Consider the following 25,961-nt stretch of genomic DNA (forward strand, 5'->3'; position numbering starts at 1 on the left):
TCAAGTTGGTGCATAAATATCAAACATGCCCAACGTGTTTACAAAAAAATCGAATGTTGGCCTAAATAACCCTTTCGTCAAGATGTCTGCTGTTTGCTCCTTTGTGCTGACGTACGGTGTACATATTATCCCGGCATCCATCTTCTCCTTTATGAAGTGTCGGTCGATCTCTATGTGCTTCGTGCGATCGTGTTGAACTGGATTTTGCGCAATGCTTATGGCGGCCTTGTTGTCGCAGAATAGTCGTAGAGGTAGTTCGGCTGTTTCGCGGAGATCTTCAAGGACCCGCTTTATCCATATGAGTTCGCAAATACCATTCGCCATTGATCGAAATTCTGCCTCTGCACTACTTCTCGACACCACGTTCTGTTTTTTACTCCTCCAAGTGACTAGATTTCCCCACACGTAGGTACAATAACCTGAAGTAGACCTCCGATCTCCCGGTCCAGCCCAATCCGCGTAAGTAAATGCCTCCACAGCTCTTGTTTCGTTCTTCTTAAACAGCAGCCCCTTTCCTGGACAGCTCTTTAGATACCTTAGAATCCGGTTTGTGGCTTCGAGATGCTCTTCACAAGGACTATGCATGAATTGACTTACAAAACTCACAGCAAAGGCTATATCGAGCCTTGTGTGAGACAAGTAAATCAACCTTCCCACTAGTCTTTGATATCGTTGAACATTCACCGGAACTCCATCTTCTATACTTCCGAGCTTTTGGTTTGGATCTATTGGGGTTTCAGCCGGCCGACACCCACTCATTCCTGTATCCTTCAAGAGGTCTAGGATATATTTTCTTTGAGAGACAACGATGCCCTTCTTCGATCTAGCCACTTCCATACCTAGGAAGTATTTCATTTCTCCCAAATCCTTTACCTCAAACTCCTTCGCAAGCTTTCCCTTCAAGCGTTCCAATTCTCCGTAGCCATCTCCTGTGAGAATTATGTCGTCCACGTATACAATCAGCACCGAAATCCCGTTTTCCTCCGAGTATCTTGTGAACATTGTATGATCTGCCTGCGCTTGAGTGTATTCTTGCCCTTTCACAAACTGAGTGAATCGGTCGAAAACAGCCTTCTTCCACTCCGGTTGAGCCAAAGCTTCCTGAATACTACTAGGAATGACAATATCGAATATGTTTGTGGTGAAGGTAGAAAAAGCAGAGGATAGGTTAGAATATGAGACATATGAAGAGGTAGGATACAAAAGGGTTTTTGTGCAGGCACGTCTCTCTTTTCTTAAAGCAATAGGTAAATCAAGATCAAAGTTGGGCTCACTTACCTCAGGTTCTTTCTCCGGTTCAGATTCTTGACTTGCCGGAGATGTGACAGCTTCTATATCTTGAGCTAGATCCTTTCTCACATATGTTTTTTCAAACAGACTGCTTGCCCGATTACTGTACATGTCCTCTTGAGATTTATTTTCTGTGATACTTGGTTCGTTTTCTTTAAAAAAATTCATCGACTCAATATCACTTATTTTTTGAACATCAATACTTTCAGAGTTTTCTATTTCCTGAATATCTATTCCAGAATTATCTAACCTGTAGCTTTCGGAATCTTCACCTTCAAACTCCCCCTGAAGATGAGTTGTAAAAAAAGGTGTATTTTCAAAAAAAGTTGTATCCATTGTGATTATGGTTTTCCGTGTAGACGGATAAAAACACTTATATCCTCTTTGAGTTGGGGCTATCCCCACAAAACACATTTTTTTTTCCTTTAGGATCGAGTTTACTTGCATTTTGGTCAGGATTTTTGATAAACACCGCGCACCCAAAGATCTTTAATGGCATAGAATTAAAAACTCTTGTTTTTGGAAATTCTCTTTGGAAAAAACTCATAGGTGTTTGAAAAGACAAAACTCTTGAAGGCATGCGATTGATTAAATATGTAGCATGAAGAACACTGTCTCCCCAAAGATAATTAGGGATTTTTGCTGAAAACATTAATGCACGAGTGACCTCTAAGATATGTCTATTTTTCCTTTCCGCTATGCCATTTTGTGGTGGTGTGTCAACATAAGAACTTTGGTGAATTATGCCTTTTTCTTCAAAGAATTTATTTAAATTTTTCGCAAAGTATTCTCGTCCATTATCACTCCTAACCATTTGTATCCGAGTATTAAACTGAGTTTGAACCATACTATAGAAATTTTTGAAAACATTTTCTACCTCTGATTTTTCTTTAAGTAGGAAAACCCAAGTTACTCGTGTATGATCATCAATTAGGGTAATAAACCATCTTTTTGTTGTCAATGGTGCCCACAAGAAGAGTAGTAGTGTCTATTTATGTACATTTGATGTCATATAGTCTTACGAAGACTCTTGCTTGTAATTGCTTATTCATTAATAAAGTTGAAACGTTCATTCATTCTTTCTTTGTTTGAAGCTTTATGATAAAACCTTAGTCTTTTAGTCCATAAACAAACTTAACAACTTACGAAGAGACAAATGTAGATTTGCATGAACAAACTCTTCGTAGTTTGCTTAAAACGATATATTCGCAATCTTAGGGTCAAATGACTATTGACCTCAGTATGATTGTTAGAAGAATCTATGATGTCTGGTTATGAGGCATTGAGAGTTGGGGACTCTATAGTTCTTCTAGGTATCTTCCGAAGGTACTGAATTGACCAGTGCACTTCTAGAGACAATATAAGAACAAACCATTTAACCTCTTATGTCTCGAAGTCACTATGTATGAATTGCATCATGCTTACCTTAATCCTGAAATGAGACATGCCATTTCACACCTTAGTATTCTCATTTGAGAAAGTCAAAGTTCGGACTCACTATGTGATTCCGAACAAGGCCTATTGGTGAAGTACTAAGTTGTGAGTATGTCATGAGTAACTTTGTGAAGTTCTCATAGATATGAAATTCATGTACAAGATTGCTGAAATGCAATGTATGTCACCTCATGCTTTGTTCCTTGGAGTGTGAATAAATGAACTGGCCAGTGTCCAAATTGAGTCCTGACTCTTTTGGATGAAACAATGTGACTTGTTAGCTCCTCGTCAATACATTGTTTCTAACTTATTCACAAGCGACAAAGGAGTTGAGGAAATAACAGCTAGAAGGGTAAAATGGTAATTTAGTAAATCCCGACTAGCTGATGACATTCATGAAGGGTAAACATAGATAATATTCAGTGGATCCGCTCATCATAATTAGGTCGAATTCTTGAGTAGAAAACAAATTCATTTGAACCGAGAGATTTTCAGTGTCAGCTCTTTAGTGGAGTCAGTTGGCATTAAGCTAAACTTGGAAAAGGTTTGTGAACTTTTGAGTCCAAGTGTTTAGCTCAAACTTTGTTCATTTGGGTCCATGAGGTCACTGTCACGAATCACATCGATAGGAATAGTTAAACTGGAAGCTAAGTCAAAACAAGAACGAAAATAGTCAAAAGGGTATTTTTGTCTTTTGAGACATATGATGAAATGAATGTCAATAAATTTTTTGACAAGTTCATTTGATGACTTAATGTCACTCGGCCATAACTTGATTATTGGGCCTTGTGAATTAATTTCATTTCATAAGAATTTTATTGAAAATTCTTAATGGGCTTTTCTCATGTTGTCATGAACAAATGAAGAAGCTTCTAGAAGCTCCTTCTAGATGAGAATAGGCGCCCATAATACCCAAGGAAAGAGAGTTTATTTTGTGCATAAATGTATTTAGATACTTGCCAAAAGAAAAAGAGGAAACAAATTTCCTCCAAGAGGAAAGTGGGAATCGGCCAAGTGAGAGACAAGGCAAGGCCTTGAACAAAATAGGAAACAAATCAAGGCTTCTAGAAGCCTTGTGTTGGCCGAGTGTCTCAAAGGGAAAAAGAGGAAATTGCTCATGTATATGTGATATTCTATAGAAGAGGAAACTACCTTATTGAAGGTGAGACCTCTCCTATAAATAGGAGCCTCATTTCCTCACATTTCATTCATCCAAGTTTAAGAGATTTGAGAGACTCTCTCTCTAGAACTTTGGCCGAAAATCCTCTCTCTCTCTCTCTCTAGTTTATTTTCGATTTTTTCTTGTCTTGGCACCTAGGTCCTCACTCGACCTAGTGTTTAGCTCTGCGACTTCAAGACTTGTTCTTAAGTCGTAGTGTTTAAAAGTGTCCACTCACTGATTCCTTTATTTCGAGTGATTTAGTGATAGAAACTTTCGTGGTTGCTCGAGGTGCCGAGGAAAGAAAGAGAGACGTGCTGCGAGGGGAGACGAGCGTTGCGAACTTTCCAAAAGCTTCTTCAAAGTTCAAGCTTCAAGAAAGGTTAGTAAACTCTTAGCTCATATTGATTTTTAATTACATGTACTTGCTTCTTTGTCTAGGTTAGTAAAAACTGTTTTTACTTGAAAAGAAATTTTTTAAAATTCCGCCGCTTCCCGAAGCGTTTAATCTTTTTCTTAAACCCTAGATCAATTCCAACACTTTTTCCATTACATGTTGGTACTCTAGAAGCTCCCCATATATCACTATGAATTAGTGAAAATGGTTTAGATGATTTATATTCCCTAGGTGGATATGTGTTTTTATGATGCTTTGCTAATGCACATATTTCACAATGAAAGCTGGAAAGATCGTTATTAATAAACAATTCAGGAAACAATTTTTTAAGATAATGAAAGCTAGGATGTCCTAAGCGAAAATGCAAAAAATAAATCTCATTATTATTCGGACTTGAGACAATATTCAGGCAAGAACTCTCTTGACTTCCCTTATTTGAGTCCGGTTCTGGGTCTAGGATATAGAGTCCGTCACATTCTCTAGCATTGCCAATCGTCTTCCCCGAGTCCAGTTCCTGAAATATGCAATAAGATGGGTAAAAGATTGCACGACAGTTTAGGGCTTTTGTTATCTTGCTAATAGAGAACAGATTACAAGATAAATTTGGGACATGTAGCACTTTAGATAATGGTAGAGAGGTTGAAACATTGATATTCCCTAGACCTGCTATGGCTGAAAGTGTTCCATTAGCGATTCTAACTTTCCTATTGCCAGCACATGGTTTATAGGTTGAAAAGCTATTTGGATTTCCTGTCATATGATCACTCGCACCTGAATCAACGATCCAAGTGTCTGTGTTTTTTGAACATGAGTAGGAAGAAGGAATAGAAGATACTGGTTTACCATTTTGTGCGAAAGAACATGAGGGAGTATCGAGGCTGGAATTTTTGGATAGGTTTAGTAGTTTCAGGAGCTGCTCGATCTGATCCTTCGTGAGATTAAGCTGTTCTGAGTTGACTTGGTCTTCCTGAGAATTCTCGGCACTGATTTGGAAGGCCTTCTCCTTCTTCTTTTTGTCTCCGGCCGGTTTTCCGTGAAGTTTCCAGCAAGTCTCTCTCGTGTGCCATAGCTTTTTGCAATGATCGCACCACGGCTTCTTCTTCTCTCCTTCGTTTCCATTCCCGTGTGAGAATAGAGAAGATGACTCGATGTGGCTCGCAGAATCCCCGGTTGTGTTACTCATGACCTTCCTCCTGTTTTCTTCGAGTCTAATCTCGGAGAAGACTTCTCTCATAGACGGCAGCGGACGTCTTCCGAGAATCCTTCCCTTCACCTCGTCGAGGTCCTTGTTAACACCAGCCAGGAACATGTATATGCGATCATTCTCTTCGCGCTTTTGCTGTCGAGCATAATCAGCCCCACTTTCCCACCTATCATCATGGCATTGATCTAATTCCTGCCACAAAGACACCATCTCATTATAATAGGTCATTACTTCCCTTTTTCCTTGTCTAGACTTCCACAGCTTTGTCTTCAATTCGAAGATCTGCGATGAATTGCCCAGATCGGAGTACGTCTCCCGGATTGACACCCAAATTTCATTCGCCGTCTTGATGAATAGGTGAGGCTTTGCAATGGAAGCATCCATCGCATTGAGCAGCCACACCATTACCAGCGAGTTTTCGGATCTCCAGGTGTTGTAGCCATCTTCTCCTGCCTTCAGCGTCTTCACTTCGCCAGTTATGTATCCTAATTTTCCCTTTCCATCAATCGCAAGTTTCACCGATTGAGACCATTCCAGAAAATTCCTTCCATTCAATCTATGCCCTGTGATGAGCATAGAAGAATGAACGGATGACTGGGATGTTTCCATGGTGTTTCTTTGAGTGATTGAAGATGAGGAATTTTGGCTGGTTGGTGTTTTTTCCATCGAGTGGGTAGTTTTAGAGAGAGGCTCTGATACATGTAGGTTTTAGGAAGATGAAATTTTGTATATCATTCCACACGGCTGAATAGCCTATTTATACACAAACTAAATACAATCAGATCCTCTATTCTAGGAAAGGATAAACCAGAATAAAAACTAATTCCTATTTTATCTCTACCTAATTACAGCAGATATACAGGATGATTTCCGAGTATCTAAATCCTAATAATACTCGGAAATAAATCAAATCAGTAATTCCTACACAATAATTGGGCATCCCAGGCGAGCATGGCATCGCATCTGCCCAACGTCGAGTTGTCGACGTTTACTTTTTACGCAATCACTTCTACAAGGAAGCCATATATACCTGACAAAGAACTCGCAGAGTATCTGAAATATGTTCATTTTCGTCGTTTTCATCACTCCATATGTTATCTATCGTGTTTGTCCTCTTTGGCATGTCGGAATATGCCTGCTTCTTTCGCGATTGAAACTACTAGTTCAATCTTCTTGTGAATAGTACGTGGCTCCACTACGTCATCTCCCTCGACTTCTTTTGGATAGAGAGATCGACTGAGTTGCGTCTCCAATAACTTGTAAAACTCCATCTTTGCGACCGTGGTATCAACATTTGAAGAATGCCCAAATACAACACAACAAACTTTATAAATATTTCAATGTTTTAATGTTACCGACAATAATGTATTTAAGTTAAAAGTAGTTACCGTTTTTTAATATTCTCGACATCTTTGCTCGTGATGAATCACTCGCAAGTCCATGAATGCATTCTCGGTATCCGATGATCGACATTCTTATCGAAATGTAATCTTGTCTCTGAGATAGCCTCGTACGCCCAATACTGAATGACATGCAAATTTCTCGTCAATGTATATTTGACCTCTTTTTACACAATATTCTCTTCCCCAACTTAATCTAGAAGTTGTCATTTTAGTGCGACAAATTGACCGAGAGCGACGTAAAAGTCTCGACCCAAGTGATATTTCCCCAAGGCAGACTATAAAAAGAACGGGAGGTCTTCAACCATATGTAGGTTATATTCGATGCTTTTGTTATGTTCTAGTCCAAGTAAATATCCTATAACAAAGACACAAAGACCAAGCTTGAAAGCATCGTCCGGATCTTGGCAAATGTTGAATGCCGTTACCAAAACAATGAACTTCAAATTTGACACCACGTTCAAGGGCTCTTTGTTCAAGCTATCGCAATTGCGCTCGTTTTGTTCATCCATAGATGGACCGCCTTCCATGTTCAAGCCGCATATCAAAGTATACTCGGGCCTTCCAAATCCCACTCGTTCATTTCCCAATCAGAAGTGTATCCCTCCCTATGTCGTTGGCTCAACCTTACGCAAAAGAAGAGCGTGTAGGAGTACAAGAGAAAATTTTAGCGTGCTTCTCGTAAAAAACTGCTCGAACGGAGTCCTTACGGGCCGATCGTTTAAATAAAAATCCTTAAATTTTTCTTTCACAATCTTTATGAAACTCGTCCCACAGTATGTGGTTCGTCCCGAGTAGCTGTTGAAGAGGAATGCCAATTTGTCCTAATTTATTATTATTATTATTATTATTATTATTATTATTATTATTATTATTATTATTATTATTATTATTATTATTATTATTATTATTATTAATATAAAAAAGCATCGAATTTAATCTGAAAGCATTGGATTTCATCTGAAAGCATCGGAGAGTATCGAAAATTATCGGATCCTATTGGAAACTATCCGAAACCTTTAAAAATCTTTTTTTCATCGCAAACCAACGGAAAATATCGGAACCCATTGGATCCCATCGAAAATATCCCATGAATTTCATCTTAACCCATCGGAAATCATCGAATTTGGCTATAAATTTCATCGGAAATTTTCGGATCCTATCGAAAAAAACCCCAAATTCAAAACTCTAACTTTATTAAAACCGACCCAAATCATAAAATAATCACTAATAATCATTCTAAGTACTATTTAAACTATCCTACCACAATCAAAACATAAAAATAAAGTTGTAATATTACTTTTTTCGTCATTTTGAGCGCTGAAAGCTTAAAACTCGAGTTTCTAGCATCGGAAGCTTGAAGAACGTTGAAGGCCGGATGAATAGCATCGGACCTCTTCGAAAGCACTCGGAATCTGTCGGAGCTCATCGGATTTGGTGCGAGAGAGAAAGAGATCAAGAGAGATGTGCGAAGGAAGTGAGAAGAGAAGAGAGAAATGGTGTTTATTTGGCTTAAATGGCATTTTTGTCCGAAATTAGCTCAAAAATTCAATTTTGGATTTTTTTTTATTAGTGGGTCTAATCTTGATATTTCTTTAATTTTGAGATAAAAAAATGAAATTTATCAATATATATAGTCATTTTGTATTCACCGACATGTCGTTTGAAGCAATGAAGTAGTAAGCGTTCGTTTTCCGAGCTCTGAATCAGAATCAGGAGGAAAAACAACAGCAGCTAGCGGAAGAACTAACTTCCATGGGTGTCGCCCTTTCATTTCCTTCTCGTGGAAATCAACTGCGGCCTTGAGATTTCTTTGTTTAAACCAATCATCATGAAATCTAGAGTTTCATTCCCGACCTTCGCTTCACTTCCTCTCATCTTCATTTCACTGGTAACAGCAATTCGGTTCCTCTTCTCAGTCTCGGATTTGCTTCGGTTTCTTAAAATAACCTTTCTGTAATGATTCGTTTCTGTTATTACACGATCCGTCTAACTTCCGTTGGGAACTGGAATTACGATTCGTTGTGTTTATTCCCGGTTTAATTTTGTTTTTATTGAAGTTTACTGTGATAAATCGCTTAAGATCCACCAGTTTAAGGTCATACTGCGTGGTTTAGTCACGGAAATCACGAAGTCTCAGGTTAGGGATAGAGACTAGATCGTGTTTAGGGAGTTATCGCTTGTATAGTAGCATTGGCTAATATGTGTTTCTGAGCTAAACAATTTGATTGCATTCTGATTAGTTATAAACGTCATGCAGGTTTTATTTTGTGTTCATGTTTTCGGAGGCGATTCTTCGGAAATGTAAGTTCTTTTAGTACTGATATGGGGCTTTGGCACTTTTGTACCCATTTATTTATTTTTATTTTTTTTGCTCTATCTGTAATTGGTTTGACTTTTTTTTTTTCAGCAGGAAAGATTTTAATGGACATCGATCGTTGTATGACTGCGAGCAATGCCGAGAGAAAAAGGTTTTGTTTTCGTTTTCATAAATTCTCAGAATAGTTTTAGTTTTGGTTAGTTTATTCAAAATTTACATCAACGTTGCCAACCAAAACTTTCATTTTCGTTCAATATAATTTTTGTTACTTCTAAAGAGAGTGAAACATCACTGCAATGGAGTTTTCAAATAAAAATAAGCTGATTTTAGAGTAGTAGACTAGAGAATGATTCAACTGATTAACTGTGTTTGAAGGGTGTCGGGTTTGATTTTCATATACAATAAATATCTAGTGTATATCACATACCATAACTCGTTATTCACTTTTATTTTCATCGCCGATCATGCAGGAGGAAGATGCATCTTCTGTTTCTGGACTTGGTTCGTTTTCAGATCAAAAGGTATTTGGTTTATATTTGAGATAGTTTTTCATTTTCAGAAAGTGTTACCAATGTTTAATGTGCTTTTTTGGTTTGTTTAGGATATTGACATAACAGTATCGTACACAGACACTTCTGGTGCCTTTCGTCTTGGAATGGTGAGAATGAAAGATCTGTCACGTTCTTGGGTCCTGGAAAATCCAATGGATGCAAATCCTGACCAGCCAAAGACTTCACAGGTATTTTTCAGGTGATCTAGGAGATAAATTTTTTTCAATAAGGCTAAATATGTCTTTGTGGTGTGTTCTGTGAGACAAAAAACTATAGAAATGCATGACATATTCTTATGAGATGTTTTTGCATGTTGTAGTTTTATCTAATGGGATAACAGCGTTGTGGGTTGTACATTTGTATATGGATATATTGACTTAAAAATTCTCACTTAATTTCTAATTCCCAGAGTGTAGATGACTCATTTCAGTCTACGGAAACTAGAGAGAGAGATGACCATCTATCTGAGGAAGATGGAATTCAATTTCCTTTTACCTCATCAATGAACCCAGTGAAGCTCAAGCGGAAGGTGAACTTTATAATGTTGTCTTTCCCCTTCAAAACTCATTTTAGATGTGGAGATTTATGTTGTTATTTGAGCCTGGTTCTTCAGAAAATGCGGCAAGAAAGGAGAAACCTTCGAACTCTGGAGCTTATACGCGATGATAAAGATGCTAACATGCAGATGGTGGAAGCAGCGATCGAACGCTCTAGAAATTTTGACACCACTGTTAAAGGAAAATACAGCATTTGGAGGAGAGATTATGATAATCCCAACTCCGATTCCACCTTGAAACTCATGCGAGACCAGCTCATAATGGCAAAGGCTTACGCTAACATTGCCAAGTCAAAGAATAAAAGTAGTCTTTATAATTCCCTGATTGCACAGTCCAGGAAAAGCCAGCGAGCTATTGGAGAAGCGAACTCTGATGCTGAGCTTAAACACAGGTATTTCCAGTCTCCAAATGACGACCAAACTTCATTCCTTTCTTGTTCTCGTGCATTTATTTTATTTTATTTTATTTTTAATTTTTTTGCAGTTCTGTTGAACAAGCAAAAGCAATGGGTCACATTCTCTCCGTTGCAAAAGAAAACTTGTATGATTGCTCTCTTATGTCACGGAAAATTAGAGCCATGCTTCAATCTGCGGAAGAGAATGTGAGCTCGCAGAAGAAGAAAAGTGCATTCCTGATTCAACTTGCCGCGAAAACGGTCCCCAAGCCTTTGCATTGCCTTCCTCTTCAGCTCGCTGCAGACTATTTCTCGCTGGGATATCACAACCGAAAGGACGAGGAAAAAAAGGGAAACCTCGAAAACCCTTCTCTTTACCATTACGCTATCTTTTCCGACAATGTACTGGCAACATCGGTGGTTGTCAATTCTACATCGCAGCATGCGAAAGATCCCGAGAAACACGTTTTCCACGTAGTCACTGATAAGCTGAACTTTGCCGCGATGAGAATGTGGTTTCTGATCAACCCTCCGGCTGGACCGACCGTTGAGGTCCAAAATATTGACGATTTCAAGTGGCTGAATTCCTCATACTGCTCTGTTCTTCGCCAGCTCGAATCGAACCGGCTCAAAGAATACTATTTCAAGGCGAACCACCCATCGTCTCTGGGTCTGGGCTTGGACAATCTCAAGTACCGGAACCCGAAGTACCTCTCCATGCTGAACCATCTCAGGTTCTATCTCCCCGAGGTTTACCCAAAGCTGGATAAGATCTTGTTCTTGGACGACGACATTGTGGTCCAGAAAGATTTGACGCCTCTATGGTCTGTCGATCTTCGAGGGATGGTGAATGGGGCCGTGGAGACCTGTAAAGAGAGCTTCCACAGGTTTGATAAGTATCTGAACTTCTCGAACCCGTTGATCTTTGAGAACTTTGATCCGAATGCATGTGGTTGGGCGTATGGAATGAATATGTTTGACTTGAAGGAGTGGAAGAAACAGAACATCACAGGAATTTACCATCGCTGGCAAGACGCCGTAAGTCAACGTTCACTGTTATACGCTTGTGTTGGTACTGAAAAGTTTAGGGTTTGCATGGTCTCAAATTGTTTTTATCACTGTTATTCTTTTTTAAAATTTTTACAAATCCAACTAAATAAATAGGCTTAACAAATTTAACCATCTAAAGTCTTCTAATATAAGCATGCTAATGAAACACCAGTTCTGTATTAAATCGTTTTAAATTGGTCTCCGGTTTATGGTTTTTTCGGTTTTTTTTTTATCCCCACATTCGTATAAAGTATATTTTGATTTTTGCCACTGATTTGTCTAAACGGGTATATGTGTTTGCAGAACGAAGAGAGGACTCTGTGGAAACTTGGGACTTTGCCACCGGGTTTGATCACATTTTACAATCTGACACATCCGCTGGATCGAGGCTGGCACGTTCTGGGACTCGGCTACGACCCGGCCCTTAACATGACTGAGCTCGATAACGCCGCGGTCGTCCATTACAACGGAAATTACAAGCCATGGTTGGAACTAGCTATTTCCAAGTACAAGTCTTACTGGACCAAATACGTCATGTTCGATAACCCCTATCTTCAAAACTGCAACATTGCCGAATATTGATTCTTTCATGTTTTTTTTTAATCCATGAACACATACCCTCTTGTAATACCTTGCTTTTTTGCAGCTAGAAAACCGAGGTTCATTCAATGAACAGGTGTAAATGTGCCATAAACATCAATAGTACAAAAGAAAGAGAAGTAATAGAAATCCAACATTTTTTTTCCTCTTCTGAGATTAATTCTAAAGAAGAAAAAAGTTCCGTGGTTATATATGAACCAGAAAAAATTATTTAGTGACATGTCTGTCTTCCAATTGGATATCAGTATATAAATTGATTGATAACTTTACTTGCGTAGGAAGGAACTTAATTAAATATAGACTTCTTAAATATAAAAAAGGCTTTTAATTACTATACAATGCGTTCAGTTATCACCATCGACGATCTAAAGAACGTCGAAGTAGTAAAAAGTTGGCTTAAGTACTGTATAGAAACAAGACAAAAAAACCGGCCAACTAAGTCTTAAGAACCTAGCTTGCTCTTAAACCACTTGATTGTCTTCTTTCTGAAACTCTCTTTCTTGGTAAAGTTGAAGCTTCTGAGGAGGTTTTGCCTCGCAGAATAGTACTGTTGAGTTGTCACGCCCAACCTCTTGGCCGCGGAAACCACGGAAGCCGTGTTCGCTGCACCGAAGTCCAATCGAGGACACATGTCGACCTTCTCTTCGCCGTCCTTGCTCATGAACGACAGTTCCGTAAAGAGCTCTTCGAGTTTCTGATGGTCAGACCACAGATTGAAATCCACCACTTTTACTTCTTTTATTAAATCTTCTTCATCGTCCGTGGATCTTTTGACGCAACATCTAATGAGGATTATCATGTTGCTGATGTATTTTTGGATGATGTGTAAATTTCGCTCTAAGGGTTTCTTTAGATTATTTGAAAAACTACGTTCGATTGCTTCTTTAATTGACTGCGTGTAGAATTGTTTCTCTGTACGTATTTATAGATGAGACCTAGAGAGCTAAACCGTAGCTCGTATTAGGATATGAAATAGTATCCTAATAAAAGTAGGATTTGTAATTTTAATGATATTTTCGTTCTTTTTTTTTCCCCTCCTTTAACAACCCTTTTTCGATTCTAATTAGGATTTAGGAATACTCTACTAAACTTAGTTGGACTTGGATATACATAAAGCAAACATATATATACAACCACTATATTAACGACTTATACTAAGGTTATGGGAAAATGACACATGTACCCGTATTTAAGTGAGATATCGACTTTAACCCTTGGTTTGAAAAAAATATCAAGTTTAGACCTTCTATTTAATTAAAATAAAAATTATACCATAAATAGATAATTGGCAACAAATATATAATTTTATTGACTTTACAATGATGTTGACTCTGATATTTACTATTTTTTCCTTATTCATGTGCATCTTTCAGCCCTATATGTAGTTTATTTAAAATAAAAATAAAAACAACAACGATATGTGAAATTTGAAGCATCGTGGAGAATACATACATAAAAAGATAAAAATTGACATTCGAAAGTTATCAAAATCACTGATTCGAGCGTGAAATCCAGGAATCAAATTGGGGATTGGATTGTACCAAACTCTTCTATTAGTCTATGGGCTATTTTGAAGAATAGCCAAATTGGCTCAACAATATTAAATGACTAGCCAATGTTTCATTTTATTAAGTAAATAGCCCAACTTTAATAGACTACCTAAATTACCCCTATCATCCACAACCTCTCTTAACCCTAACTCCTTCCCTCTCATCGCCGCCCCAAACCTCTCCGACGACGACTCCTCCACCACATCCGCCGCCGCCGCCACGCCCTCCTGCTCCGGGATCTCAAAGCTTCGGCGAGTCCAAAGACTGGATTTCTCGCATAACCGTTTCACCGGTGAGATTCCGGCGACCGAGCTCGATCGCTCGTCTCCCGAGACTGCTGACTCTCCGCCTCGAGTCGAACCGGTTCGACGGAGGCCTCGACGAATCATCGCCTCAGAAAAAGAAGAAGAGAAAGATAAATCTCTGATTTTGTTGATTCATTGTAAATTCGCGAATATGTTAATTTAATTAACGTACTGGGGTGAGTTAGGTTAATTAATTAACTGATTCGTGAAAGATTTGAAATTCATAAAAAATTTACAAAAATAAGAAACTTAAGTTAATTGATATTCAAAACATTTAATTAATTAACCTAATTTCCTAATTCAATTATTTAGTAAATTAACTATACTCACAAAAAAATCAGAACCTAAGCAATATTCAACCAATAAGTTAATTATAATTAACCTAACTCACTCCAGTCCGTTAATTTAATTAACCTATTCGCGAAGGAAGTGAGGGCATTATGGTCTGAGCCGAATATATGAGCTATTTGCTTAATAAAATGAAACTTGAGCTATTCCCCCAATTAGAATAACAAACTTGGCTAGTTACAACAAATTTTAGTATTAAATAAATGAAAAAAAAATATCATTTATATCTTATCAGTTTTAGTCAAATATTACATTGATGTGTTTTTAAATACATCACAATATTACCTCAACGATCTATCTGTTGTTATCTCATCTATTTCGATTTTATCAATGTTAAAATTTATCCCTAATTTATATAAATTGATTTGGTGCAATATGGGCTACTAATTTGATTTTTTTTTCTTCGTCAAATAGTAACTCTGTGTACGCTAGATTTTGGATTGAAATCTCACATTTTGCGATCGTACCGCACATTTGATTTTGAGGATATTACGTCTCGTACAAAGATATTCCGCGATATTTGACGAACGTCCGAAGTATCTCTTACCGCTTGATAAACCATATTCCGCGGGATATACTGTAAAAAAAAAGGGTATCCCGCGGAATATTTGAAAAACAAATACATTAAAAAAAAAATACTTTACATATATACACCAAGGTTTTAAAAGCCGTCGAAATTCTCCGACATTTGCCGGTAAAGACGTTTTCGGTGGTCCAACGGCCGGAGAAAGCATGGATGTTGTTTTCCCTCTTTTTTTTCGTCTGAAAGTAGCCGAAACGGCGTGTCGTTCGACACCAAATAATCAGTGTTCATCGCAGCTGTGACGGCGTCAATTTTTCAGCGAGTGTCGGCGAGTTTCGTTGCTAATCGGCGAGAATCAGACTTGCTCAAGGTGATTTCCACAAAAAAATCGGTGACGGGTAGAGAAAACCGGCGAGTTTATGGAATTTTTTTTTTTTTTAAACCCAGATTTTGTATTTCGTGGATTTGGTCTAGAAAATATTTTTTTTTTAACATAATGTCCTTCATTAAAGTTGGTTGAAATTTTGTGATCTATGATATATAGTTTTTCAAATTTTTCTGACATTTCCGGTGAATCACCGGAATTTCCGACGAGTCATCACATTTTTCGGCGAACCACCATTTTTTCCGGCGACATTTTTTGTGTGTTTTCTGGTAACGAATTGTGAACCAATTTTTCATCTGTTTTTCTGTTTGATTGCTGGATGTGTTTGTTGCGGAATAACTGTGTGCTAAGACCATGTGCATACACAGTTACTAGTTAAACTTGGTTTTCCATTTCTTGTAATAGAAGTTTGAGAGATTTTTGAGATCTGCATGTGGGTGATTTGTAGTTAATCCAAGCTAATCAATGACTTGAGATTTTGTTGCATGGTTTCCTGTTACATGGTTATGCCTCTTCCAGATTTTATTTTGAATGTACGACGCTAGGGCTGTATATATAGAGTAAAGAAATATATAGTGTCAAAAAATAAATATATCAGACATATATATAATTAAACTTTTAAAAATATAATATATACATTGTCATAAACTTTTAAAATAAATATCATACAAATATTAAGTACCATATATTTTACAAATTTAAAATTGAAGATATATATATATATATATATATATATATATATATATATATATATATAATATATTATGCCACATTTTTTTCGTTCGGTTTTCCGTCGGGTTGTCAGTTTTCCATCGAAAACAGCATTTGAAAACGACATATTAGTTGCAATTTTCCACATTTTTTCCGTTCGATTTTCCGTCGGTGTGTCGAATTTCGATAAATCAAGAGGCTCGAAACAGCAACGAAAACGGCATTTGAATCCTTGATATATACTAACATATAATAAATTTTTAAAAAATTATTACAAATTGATATATATATATATATATATAATAAAAAATTTATATAAACGAAACGAAAGTCTTATTTATATATATATATATATATATATATATATATATATATATACAATATGTCCAATCCATGCTTATTTTTCCAATAAAAAAAAATCCACAAATGTATTATATGTAACAAATTTGCTTATTTATATAATATGATCCAATAAGTAACAAATTGGGACAAAATTCTTATTTATATCCGTGAATTTGCCACTTAGTATATATACATATACATATATAGATATATACATATACATATATATATATATACATATACATATATATATATATATATATATATATATATATATATATATATATATATATATATAAAGAAGAGTTTGGCCCCAAGACTCATATCACTATTCATAGTAATTTTTTTAATAGAAAAAAATAAGAGATTGGACTCTAGACACAAATACTGTTTATTCGTACCGATTTTTTTTAAATAGAAATATAAAATTATATCTAAAAAAATTTAAATTCAGTTTTTAAAACCTCAATATTTCTGGACATGTCTTCATATATTTCTTCCTCTAGAGTAAAATATATAAATTATTCCGCTGTAACACGCGGGACATACTACTTGTGTATGCTGATTTTATCGTATATGCTAATTACTAATTATTAGAACAAATTTGTTATATAATATAAACGCGATGCAAACGTAAATTCCATCGTATATGCTAATCTCATCTAAATACGTTATTGGATGAGTTTTATAAAATCCCACATCGGAATGGGAATAAACAAAATAGATTTTTATGTGCTATAAATAAGATGAGTTTCTTACACTGTATCAAGCACGCTAGGATTAGTTAAGCTTAATCAATTGAAAAATTCATTTAATTGGACCTAAAAATTAATAAAATATCAAATTAAGATCTCAAAAAATGGACTTCTATCCCTTTTTCGTACAAAAATACCCTTATGGTCAAATAAACCTCTTTCTTTCTTAATTCTCATATATTATCTTTAATTGTAATTCTCAAATCTTCTCTCTAGCTCTCAAATCATCTTACTTAAGTGGATTTCATAGAATCATGAGTAAGTTTACTTACTTAATCATTTAAATGAGTTTTTATTGAATAATATAGCATGTAGGGTATTATAGACGTTCATATAGGAATTACATAGGAAGAAATATGGGTTTTAACATATTTGTACGATGTAATACGATAGGATAGGATGAGATTTAACTTGCTTGTACGATGATTTTTTTTTAAATGAAGATATTGTACGATACTATACGATATAATACGATGCGATACGATAGGACACGATGGCTTTGAACATATGATGGTGTATGATGTCGTATGATGGTGTACGATACAGATGCTAATTTTTCTTAGTTTGGCCTTTTTTTTGCAATTTTTATCTTGGTTAACGGCACCTGGGAGAAAACTGAACACTTATGGATGTTCACCAATGCTGTTACGTATGTTTTAGATGTTTCGAAATGGATAACTTACATATTGACGTTCGACCTAAAACTCAAAGTCCCATACGCAATGGGTATGATTCCGATGGCTCCTGCTGTTTTGAAAGATGATGGTGACGTTTCGTAATATATAAAGCACAAAAATCGTAAGAGATTTCCACTTTGTGTAAGCTTAGTAACGAAACAGATCATGGCGCCAATTGCGTATCGAGGAATATGTAAAGGAAACAATGTGATGGTTGGAGAGTTGTCTCGCGTTGAACCGAAGAAGAGACAGAATAATCTTATTATCAACGACCGAAAAAATGATCCTATAATCAACAACGAACATAATGGTGGTGAAGATGACTTGTATAATGTGTACAAGGGAGACGAAGACGAAGTGTACATGCATGATAGAGATGATTAACACAATAGTGACAAATATGATGAACTAAGCAGTGCTGGAGGTAATGAACACAATATATATTGAGCAACAGTTTGAGAGCAAGGAGTCATTGAAGAAAAATGTCCACTTGTACACTCTAAAATATAATTTTGAATTTAGAGTGAAATCTTCTTCAAAAGAAAGATGGTATGTTATAGCAAAGATGAGAAATGCACGTGGAAGCTGAGGGGTGTCGTGCAACGGTCTGATATGTGGGAGATTACGTCTTATGAGAGTAGACACTCTTGTTCGCGTGTCGTTCGAATAGAGGGTTATCGAGGAGCTGGACCATGGTCATTAGTCAAGTATTTAAAGATAAGTATTCCATTAGCTCTATGGCGGAGTATTCGGCGCATAACGTCAGAGAATAAGTCAAGAAAAAATGGAGTGTTAACATATCGTATCTGAAGGCTTGAGATTCCAAAGAGCAAGCTATTGGGTACGTGCGGGGTACACAGGAACAATCCCATCAGAAGTTACCGTCTTGACTATACATGTTGCAGCAAAAAAATTCTAGGACGTTGACTTACTTTGTGAGAGATGGTGACAAATTCAAGTATGCTTTCTTTTCTATTTGCGACCTGTGTCGTAATTGGTTTGAAACATGTTTGTCGGTCATATCATTGGACAGTGCATTTTTTAAGAAAAAATATGGTGGACAATTGATTTGCGCAATTACAATTGATGCGAATTCATAGTTATATCCACTTGCATTTGGAGTAGTAGACAGTGAGTGTCATGCATCCTGGATTTGCTTTTTGAGGAAATTGAGAGAAGCTATCGATGAAGACGTACTTGATTTGGCATTCATATCCGATCGACATGTTAGCATTATTCATGGTGTCGAATTTGTGTTCCCTGATATCCATCACAGAGCATGTTACCATCATTTACAACTGAATGTCCAACATATGTTCAAGACTGATCACTATCGCGATGAACTACACGACGCTGCTTACGCCTTCAGTAAAATAGTATTTTAAGCAAACTTTAGACAGTTGAGATGGAAAGATGTCGAGATGGCAAAGTATCTCGAAGAAGTGGGTTTTGATCGGTGTGCCAGAGCATTCTTTCATGAAAAGCAATAAAACTCTACAATTTTGGTTGTCGATATGAATTTTTTTGTATAGGTTTAAAAGAATTTAGATAATGAAAGCAAATTTTGAGAAACGGAAGGATATAAAAGGTTTGAAAAAGGTCTATATGATGTGAAATGCCTAAAATTAAACAATAAGTTGCAATTGCTTTAATTGGAACTTTGACTTTATTTCATGAAGATGAATTTCTCATTTTGACTTATAGTTCATGTCGTAAGGAGTCCCCGCATCGTATTTGAAACATGAATGGTACAACCAGAAATTCACCAAGTATTATAAGAAACCAAATTTAATTCAAAACATACTAAAGCTCTATATGCTTGCCCTTTCCTATTTTGTAGTTAAGCATGAGTCATTGGATCTTGACTACAAATCCTACTTTTGCTCTCATTTATCAGATCATAATCTTGGATATTTATTTCTCTTATTTTTCTCCAATATTTATATTTATTTCTCTTATTTTTCTCCAATATTTAAGGAATCTAGATATTTGAGAATAATGATGACAATATCTTATTTCCTTATTTAATGGAGAGAATATATCTACTATTATTATTCTCATAGATATTAGGAAATTAATTATGAGAGAGAATAAAAGACAAAATCTTATTTCCTTATTTAATGGAGAGAAAATATATCTACCATTATTATTCTCTCTCTTATTTAATTAGTTACCACAAATCTAGCAACTAATTAAGGAGAGAATATTGGGTAATTAATACCCTAATGTAGGCGCCCAACATAGTGCTATTGGGCTTAGGAATTTCGAATTTTATAGTGTCAAAGAGGCCCAACTTAAAATTCAATTAATTATTTACTTGATCCAACAATAAATAATTAATTCCACAATAAATATTTAATTCGGCAAATAGACAAATTTTCGAATGAATGCTGCTAAAAAATTTACAGCTATGAGATTGTAATAATAATATTCATTATTACCAGAGAGTTCTTATCCGTCTTTATCATAACTGAATTGGGGACTATGGACCTAGTAATAGAAGCTTAACAAATCCGATGAAAAAGACAAAAAAGTCCTTTCTCTTTTTCCATCGATTCGTCTAATCTTGATCAAATGCTCCACTATGTAAGCCAAGACTGAGCCCTCCTTTATACTAGCATTATATTTACTCATCGTGACGAATGTCCACTGATCTAGTCAGTTCGTGATCAAGATCCTCCAGGTTCAACTCGTATCGTGAAAGGTCAATTATTCCGTTATACCTTTCTTAATACATATATACCCTAAACACCGTTGCTTCCCCAGCGAAAGATTCTTCCGAATGTACATACTTCGGAAGTGCCGGCAATCTATCGGTCATGGAATCAACCTTTAGGTGAGTGAACATTGACCTTCTGTCAGGAAAGCTGGATTCTGTATCTGTCAACCACTTCCCACTCGAATCATATTCTGAAACGCCCAAGACATAAGCTGTGATTAGCATGATAGTAGCCTTTTAGCGAATGAGTCAAAGAGCGTGGTAACATGATCCAGTGTTCATGATCACTTCAGGATTTAGATCAAGTCTCACTGTGACCATCATAGCGATCTCGGTTAGTGTGTCATAACGGTACTCAAACGACACATCTACAACCAAAGTCTGTCCGGGTCGTGCACTTACCACAAGTGCAGAATGCTCGCACGTCATGATCAATCTTCACTAGTGTTCCACATATATGACTTTAGATACAGCTATCCAGACATGTATCAGTCATCGACTATGTTTTAGCTCACTGCCCGAACTCTGGTGTCCAGCACGTGACTTAATTTAATATGGAGGCAACGGATGGTAGTTGCTATTGATTCTGATATTCAAAGCTCAACCCACTAATCATATGATGGTAATAAAGTAAACTATTATTCTATTTAGTAATCATTTATGATTTATTCATCATCTCTCGTTGGCAAGAATTCCTAACAGAACGTTACTAGAAAATTTTCATTCACTTCCATTCGCATGGTCTTTAATCTTGATGCGATGTTCGTAATTTAAACGATATGCTCATGGATGGTATGAGAACCATCAAATTTTATCATGGTTAACGTACCCACTAATGCCCCAGCACGCGACTTATCAGCAAAGTCAGACTGAGAGCTATCTTCCACAAATCTCATAAATTCTTTGGCACTTTCAGTTTTCTTGAATGTGGATTTGATGTTGCTTTTTACAGTCATTTGCATAAACCTCATGCTCAGTCTATAAGATCTTTCCCAATATTTATGGAAAAATCTATGCTCACTGTTGCTCTCTTCAGTAAGAGCAGTGGGTTTGTCATTTAAGAGGGCTAAATCAAGATCCAGAACACCAAGGTGAACTAAAATTCGTTCATACCAATCATATATATTGAGCCCGTTAAACTCAATAACAGACGTGGATTGCGATTAAAGAGAAACATGAAAAGAGGCTGCAAAATACGTACTATATGGTAACACATTAATGTTTAAGTAATAAACTTAATTTGTGTATAGAATCAGGAACATAAATAAACATAAGGTATATATTGAAGTTACCTTTGTGCAAAACAATAATACATACGATAAGATAACATAATTGATAGTCAAAGTAATTTTCACATAATAGGTAATTGACATAGTTCAATTAGATATATTTGCGATATTTCGATATACTAAATATATCTAACTAAATATCTCAATTTATTACGATAATGTTCATGAATTATTATGAAACAAATAATCAACTTTTGGGCGATCCAATATATTTTATGACTATGAACTTCAATTTACTCATGATTAAAAAAAAATCATAACGTCACTTAATTAATATAAGAGCATCACATAAATAAGAATAATTAAATATATTTTAATTTGACACCCAAAATAAAATTTTATAATTTGGCAGTATGGATATCAGAATAAAATAATGACCATTCATATAAAACGATTTGGATAATATCAAAATAGTTATAAGGCATATTTAATTTATAAAAAAAAAAAAAATACATACACTTACTAGGATATATGTATACATTAGTTAATTGTTAAATCGTCCGAGTACAGACTTGTCAATCTTCTAAAAGTAATACAAAACAAGAAAAGGAAAGGTACATTACTCTGTTAAATAGTTGAGACTTTATCATCGAGTATATGCATGTCAATCAAAATATATGCGGGAATAAAGTGAATATTTGGATAATAAAGTATTTATGATCTTGCGAGCGGCTGAGTTTACGCAAAGATTTGAGTGAGGTCCGCTCAAGGGAATTGGTTAATTCCAATGTATTTATATTCTTTGCAGAAATAGGTATAATATCGATCATAAATTTGCCAAAATTGGAGCTATAATGAATAAAAAACATGAGTTGTGTGAAGAAAGTGAAATGCAAAAATCCTACATGGAATGAGAATGAACAAATGAGTGAACTGATATAACAAATTCTCTCTACTTTCCCCTCCGAAATTGCTTTGTGTTTTTCTTTTGTCATCGGTATTAGTGTTTTGTCAGAAGCTAAGTTCGCCAAAGAAGTTCTTTTAGTGCAAAACTCTTCTCATTCCGTTGAATTTCTTGGGAGGTAAATTGGTCGTCGATTTCTAGCACCCATGAAAGAGAAATATTACTTTAAGGAAACTGTTGAACAGGTCTCGGCGCTCTTCTTCATTTGCTTCTCTGTTTTGTTGTTGTTATTTATTTTTCTGCCATAGTATTATTTTTTATATTTATCTCTTTTTAGCAACCTTGTCTATTTATTCCCACAAAATAAATACTATTTACCGTAATATTTCTAACAATCTTACAGCAATAATATGTTTAGACAACTTGCTCGTGGAAGGAGGTTTTTATTTAATTCGAATTATTTTGTGTTGATTATTTTTCAACTTGATACTAATATTGGTTGATTTCTTTTGTAGTAATGAAAATCAACAACAACATGAACAACAATGGTGTGGATGAGTTGGAGAATTCGATGAATATTTTGACTTCCAATGTGGAGGTGTTGACCAACAACATGATGAATCCGAACATCATGGTACAACCACAAAGCTCGGCGTAGGTTTCAGCCGGGAACGCACTCGCGGGTCTTGTTCACTCGATGGCGGCTACGTTCTAGGAATGGAGCCACGAGTGTGGCTCGGCCTCCAGTGATGATGCCGGCTGAGAAGCCGGAGAAGTTTGATGGATTGAATTTCAAAAGATGGCAACAAAAAGATGCTCTTCTATATTACCACTATTGGTCTTGTGTGGATTTTTTAACGATGATCATTTGACTCTCCAAGAGAATGAGATCGATCCGAAAATGAGAATGACGTTTCTCGCGTGGAAGGATTCTGACTATTTGTGTTGGAATTATGTGATGAATTGTCTAGCGGACTCCTTATGCAATGTGTATAGTTCCAATGCGTCTTCTAAAGAGTTTTGGGAATCATTGGATCGAAAATACAAGACCGAGAATGCAGGCTCGAAAAAAATACATTGTGGGCCCTTCCTCAAGTTCAAAATGGTGGACAATAAGATGGTCCTGAGTCAATGCAAGAATTACAATTAATATTTCACGAGATTCAAGTAGAGGGAATGACCATAAACGAGTCTTTCGAAGTTGCCTCCATCATCGAGATGCTCTTCTATTTGACTACCATTAGTCTTGTGCGGTTTTTAACCGATGATCCTTCAATTCTCCAAGGGGACAAGACCTATACGAAAGTGAGAACGGCGTTTCTTGCGTGAAACTATTTCAACTATTTATGTCGAAATTATGTGTTAATCATGGAGGAAATGTTGAAAGAGTATAATAGAAATATTAAAATGATGGTTGCTTAAATAGTCATATGTTTAAATAAAATAATAGCTTGGCTACAGTTGTAAAGAAGGCGAGTTATTTGAATTAGTTACTTAGTCCACTTAAATATGACTATCGAGTTTTGTGATTTACATTCTGATCTAGTGGTCTATAATTTTTACGCATGAATATTTTAGCGCTACTAGGAGAAGATGTCGTGTCAATATCATCCCAAAACACGGAAAATATAATCTAAAACTAAACTAAATTAAACATTTCAATTCAACTTAACTAACTAAACTACTAAGTAACAATTAGATAACGAACCTTGTAGGGGCGCGAGTCGTCGGAGCGAGAGGCAGGAGGGCTGATGGCTGGTGGGGGCGAGGGGCGGAGAGGGCTGGTCGCTGGTGGGGCGGGGGGCAGCGAGGACGCGCTGGTCACGGCCGGCGGGGCGACGGGCAGTGAGGAGGGCTGGTCACGGCCGACGGGGCGAGGAGCGGGTCTAGTCCAGGCGGCGGGGGGCCGGGAGGAGGCTGGTCCAGGCGGCGGGGCGGGGGGCTAGTCACGGCCGACGGGGCGAGGGGCGGGGGGCTGGTCTGAGAGAGAGAGAGAGAGAGAGAGAGAGAGAGAGAGAGAGAGAGAGAGAGAGAGAGAGAGAGAGAGAGACGTACCGGAGGGGGCTGGTCGCCGGAGAGTGGCTGAGGGGGAGCGCCGGAGAGCGGTGGTGGGGTGGGGGCTGACGGCGGTGCCGAGGGCGTTTGGTCGGAGAGAGAGAGTCAGATTGAGAGATGAAGAGAGGCCGAACGAGAGAGGAGGACGGCGGCGTGGGGGGCTGGGCCGAGGTCGAGCTCGCCAGAGTTGCAGAGAGAAACGGGGGGCTGTGCAAGGTATTAGGTGAAAGAGTGAAAGCTCGGACGAGGAAGAAGAAGAGGGCTTGGGTTTAATAACCCCTAAGACTATTGGGTGCGACGCTGTCGCACCTAAGAATCATATTGGGTGCGACATTGAAATCCCAGATCTAAAAAATTTCGGAGGGATTCGTCTGGCAAGTTTAAATTTAAAATCCTTTAGGTGCGACAATCTCATATTAGGTGCGACATAGTCGCAGCGAATACCACTAAACATTAGCGAAACTTTTAGTCATCTGGATGAGTATCCGGTGCGACATGTCGCACCGAATATGAGCTTAGGTGCGACATGTCGCACCTAATACCCTTCCGCACCAGAAATGTGAATTTGTAGTAGTGTGTTTAAATAAAATAATAGCTTGGCTACAGTTTTAAAGAAGGCGAGTTATTTGAATTAGTTACTTAGTCCACTTAAATTAATATGACTATCGAGTTTTGTGATTTACATTCTATGTGGTCTATAATTTTTATGCATGAATATTTTAGCGCTAGGAGGAGAGGATCTCGTGTCGATATCATCCCAAAACACGGAAAATATGAAATATATATATATATATATATATATATCATTTTGAAAAAAAAAATGTTATATATATCATTTTGAACAAATTTAAATTTGACTTTTTATTCATAACAAATTTTGAATGTGATAATTAGACCTAGGAGACCCAGACAAAAACAAAACTCTACCCCCCTCCTTATAATACCCATCAAGTAATTAACATGTACTCACGTAACATATAGCCATATTTACACAAACTCTCTCCCTATCTCCCTATCTCTCTCTCTCTCTCAAACAATGGAGTCACGTCAAGATATAATAATAGGAGAAGAAAACGGAAGAAGAAGAGGCGGCGGCGCGAAG

General features: G+C 36.8%; 2 protein-coding genes across 3 annotated transcripts; one reads left to right on the forward strand and one right to left on the reverse strand.

The window, feature by feature from the left end:
• LOC149389412 (uncharacterized) lies at nucleotides 1-6,093 on the reverse strand. Its single transcript, XM_089622617.1, has 2 exons — nucleotides 4,927-6,093; nucleotides 1-1,575 (listed from the first exon to the last, which is right to left on the reverse strand). The coding sequence occupies exons 1-2, from the start codon at nucleotides 6,091-6,093 to the stop codon at nucleotides 1-3; spliced, it is 2,742 nt and encodes a 913-aa protein (XP_089478743.1).
• Nucleotides 6,094-8,548: 2,455 nt separating this feature from the next.
• On the forward strand, nucleotides 8,549-12,555 carry GAUT3 (galacturonosyltransferase 3). 2 transcript variants are annotated; one of them, XM_089623673.1, is made up of 9 exons: nucleotides 8,549-8,775; nucleotides 9,145-9,188; nucleotides 9,298-9,355; nucleotides 9,675-9,725; nucleotides 9,806-9,943; nucleotides 10,165-10,284; nucleotides 10,369-10,703; nucleotides 10,796-11,744; nucleotides 12,060-12,555. In XM_089623673.1, exons 1-9 carry the CDS (start codon nucleotides 8,716-8,718, stop codon nucleotides 12,336-12,338), a joined length of 2,034 nt encoding a protein of 677 aa, XP_089479799.1. In that variant the 5' UTR covers nucleotides 8,549-8,715; the 3' UTR covers nucleotides 12,339-12,555. The 2 variants fall into 2 exon arrangements, with proteins under 2 accessions (XP_089479799.1, XP_089479800.1); XM_089623674.1 differs by having other exon boundaries at nucleotides 8,663-8,775; nucleotides 9,295-9,355.
• Nucleotides 12,556-25,961: the final 13,406 nt, after the last annotated feature.

The sequence above is a fragment of the Urtica dioica genome, chromosome 8, assembly GCF_054948205.1.
Source record: "Urtica dioica subsp. dioica isolate 48M chromosome 8, U.dioica_male_clone48M_v1_H2, whole genome shotgun sequence".
NCBI classification, from domain to species: domain Eukaryota; kingdom Viridiplantae; phylum Streptophyta; class Magnoliopsida; order Rosales; family Urticaceae; genus Urtica; species Urtica dioica.

What these genes read in the sequence shown, in the direction of transcription:
- LOC149389412 (XM_089622617.1), bottom strand. Translation starts at nt 6,093, where the DNA reads ATGGAAACATCCCAGTCATCCGTTCATTCTTCTATGCTCATCACAGGG. An exon ending in CAGGTCTAGGGAATATCAAT is followed by an intron (nt 1,576 to 4,926) that starts GTTTCAACCTCT and finishes ACTCATCTTCAG; the next exon opens with GGGGAGTTTGAAGGTGAAGA.
- GAUT3 (XM_089623674.1), top strand. Translation starts at nt 8,716, where the DNA reads ATGAAATCTAGAGTTTCATTCCCGACCTTCGCTTCACTTCCTCTCATC. An exon ending in CTCTCATCTTCATTTCACTG is followed by an intron (nt 8,776 to 9,144) that starts GTAACAGCAATT and finishes AACGTCATGCAG; the next exon opens with GTTTTATTTTGTGTTCATGT. An exon ending in ACCAGCCAAAGACTTCACAG is followed by an intron (nt 9,944 to 10,164) that starts GTATTTTTCAGG and finishes TCTAATTCCCAG; the next exon opens with AGTGTAGATGACTCATTTCA.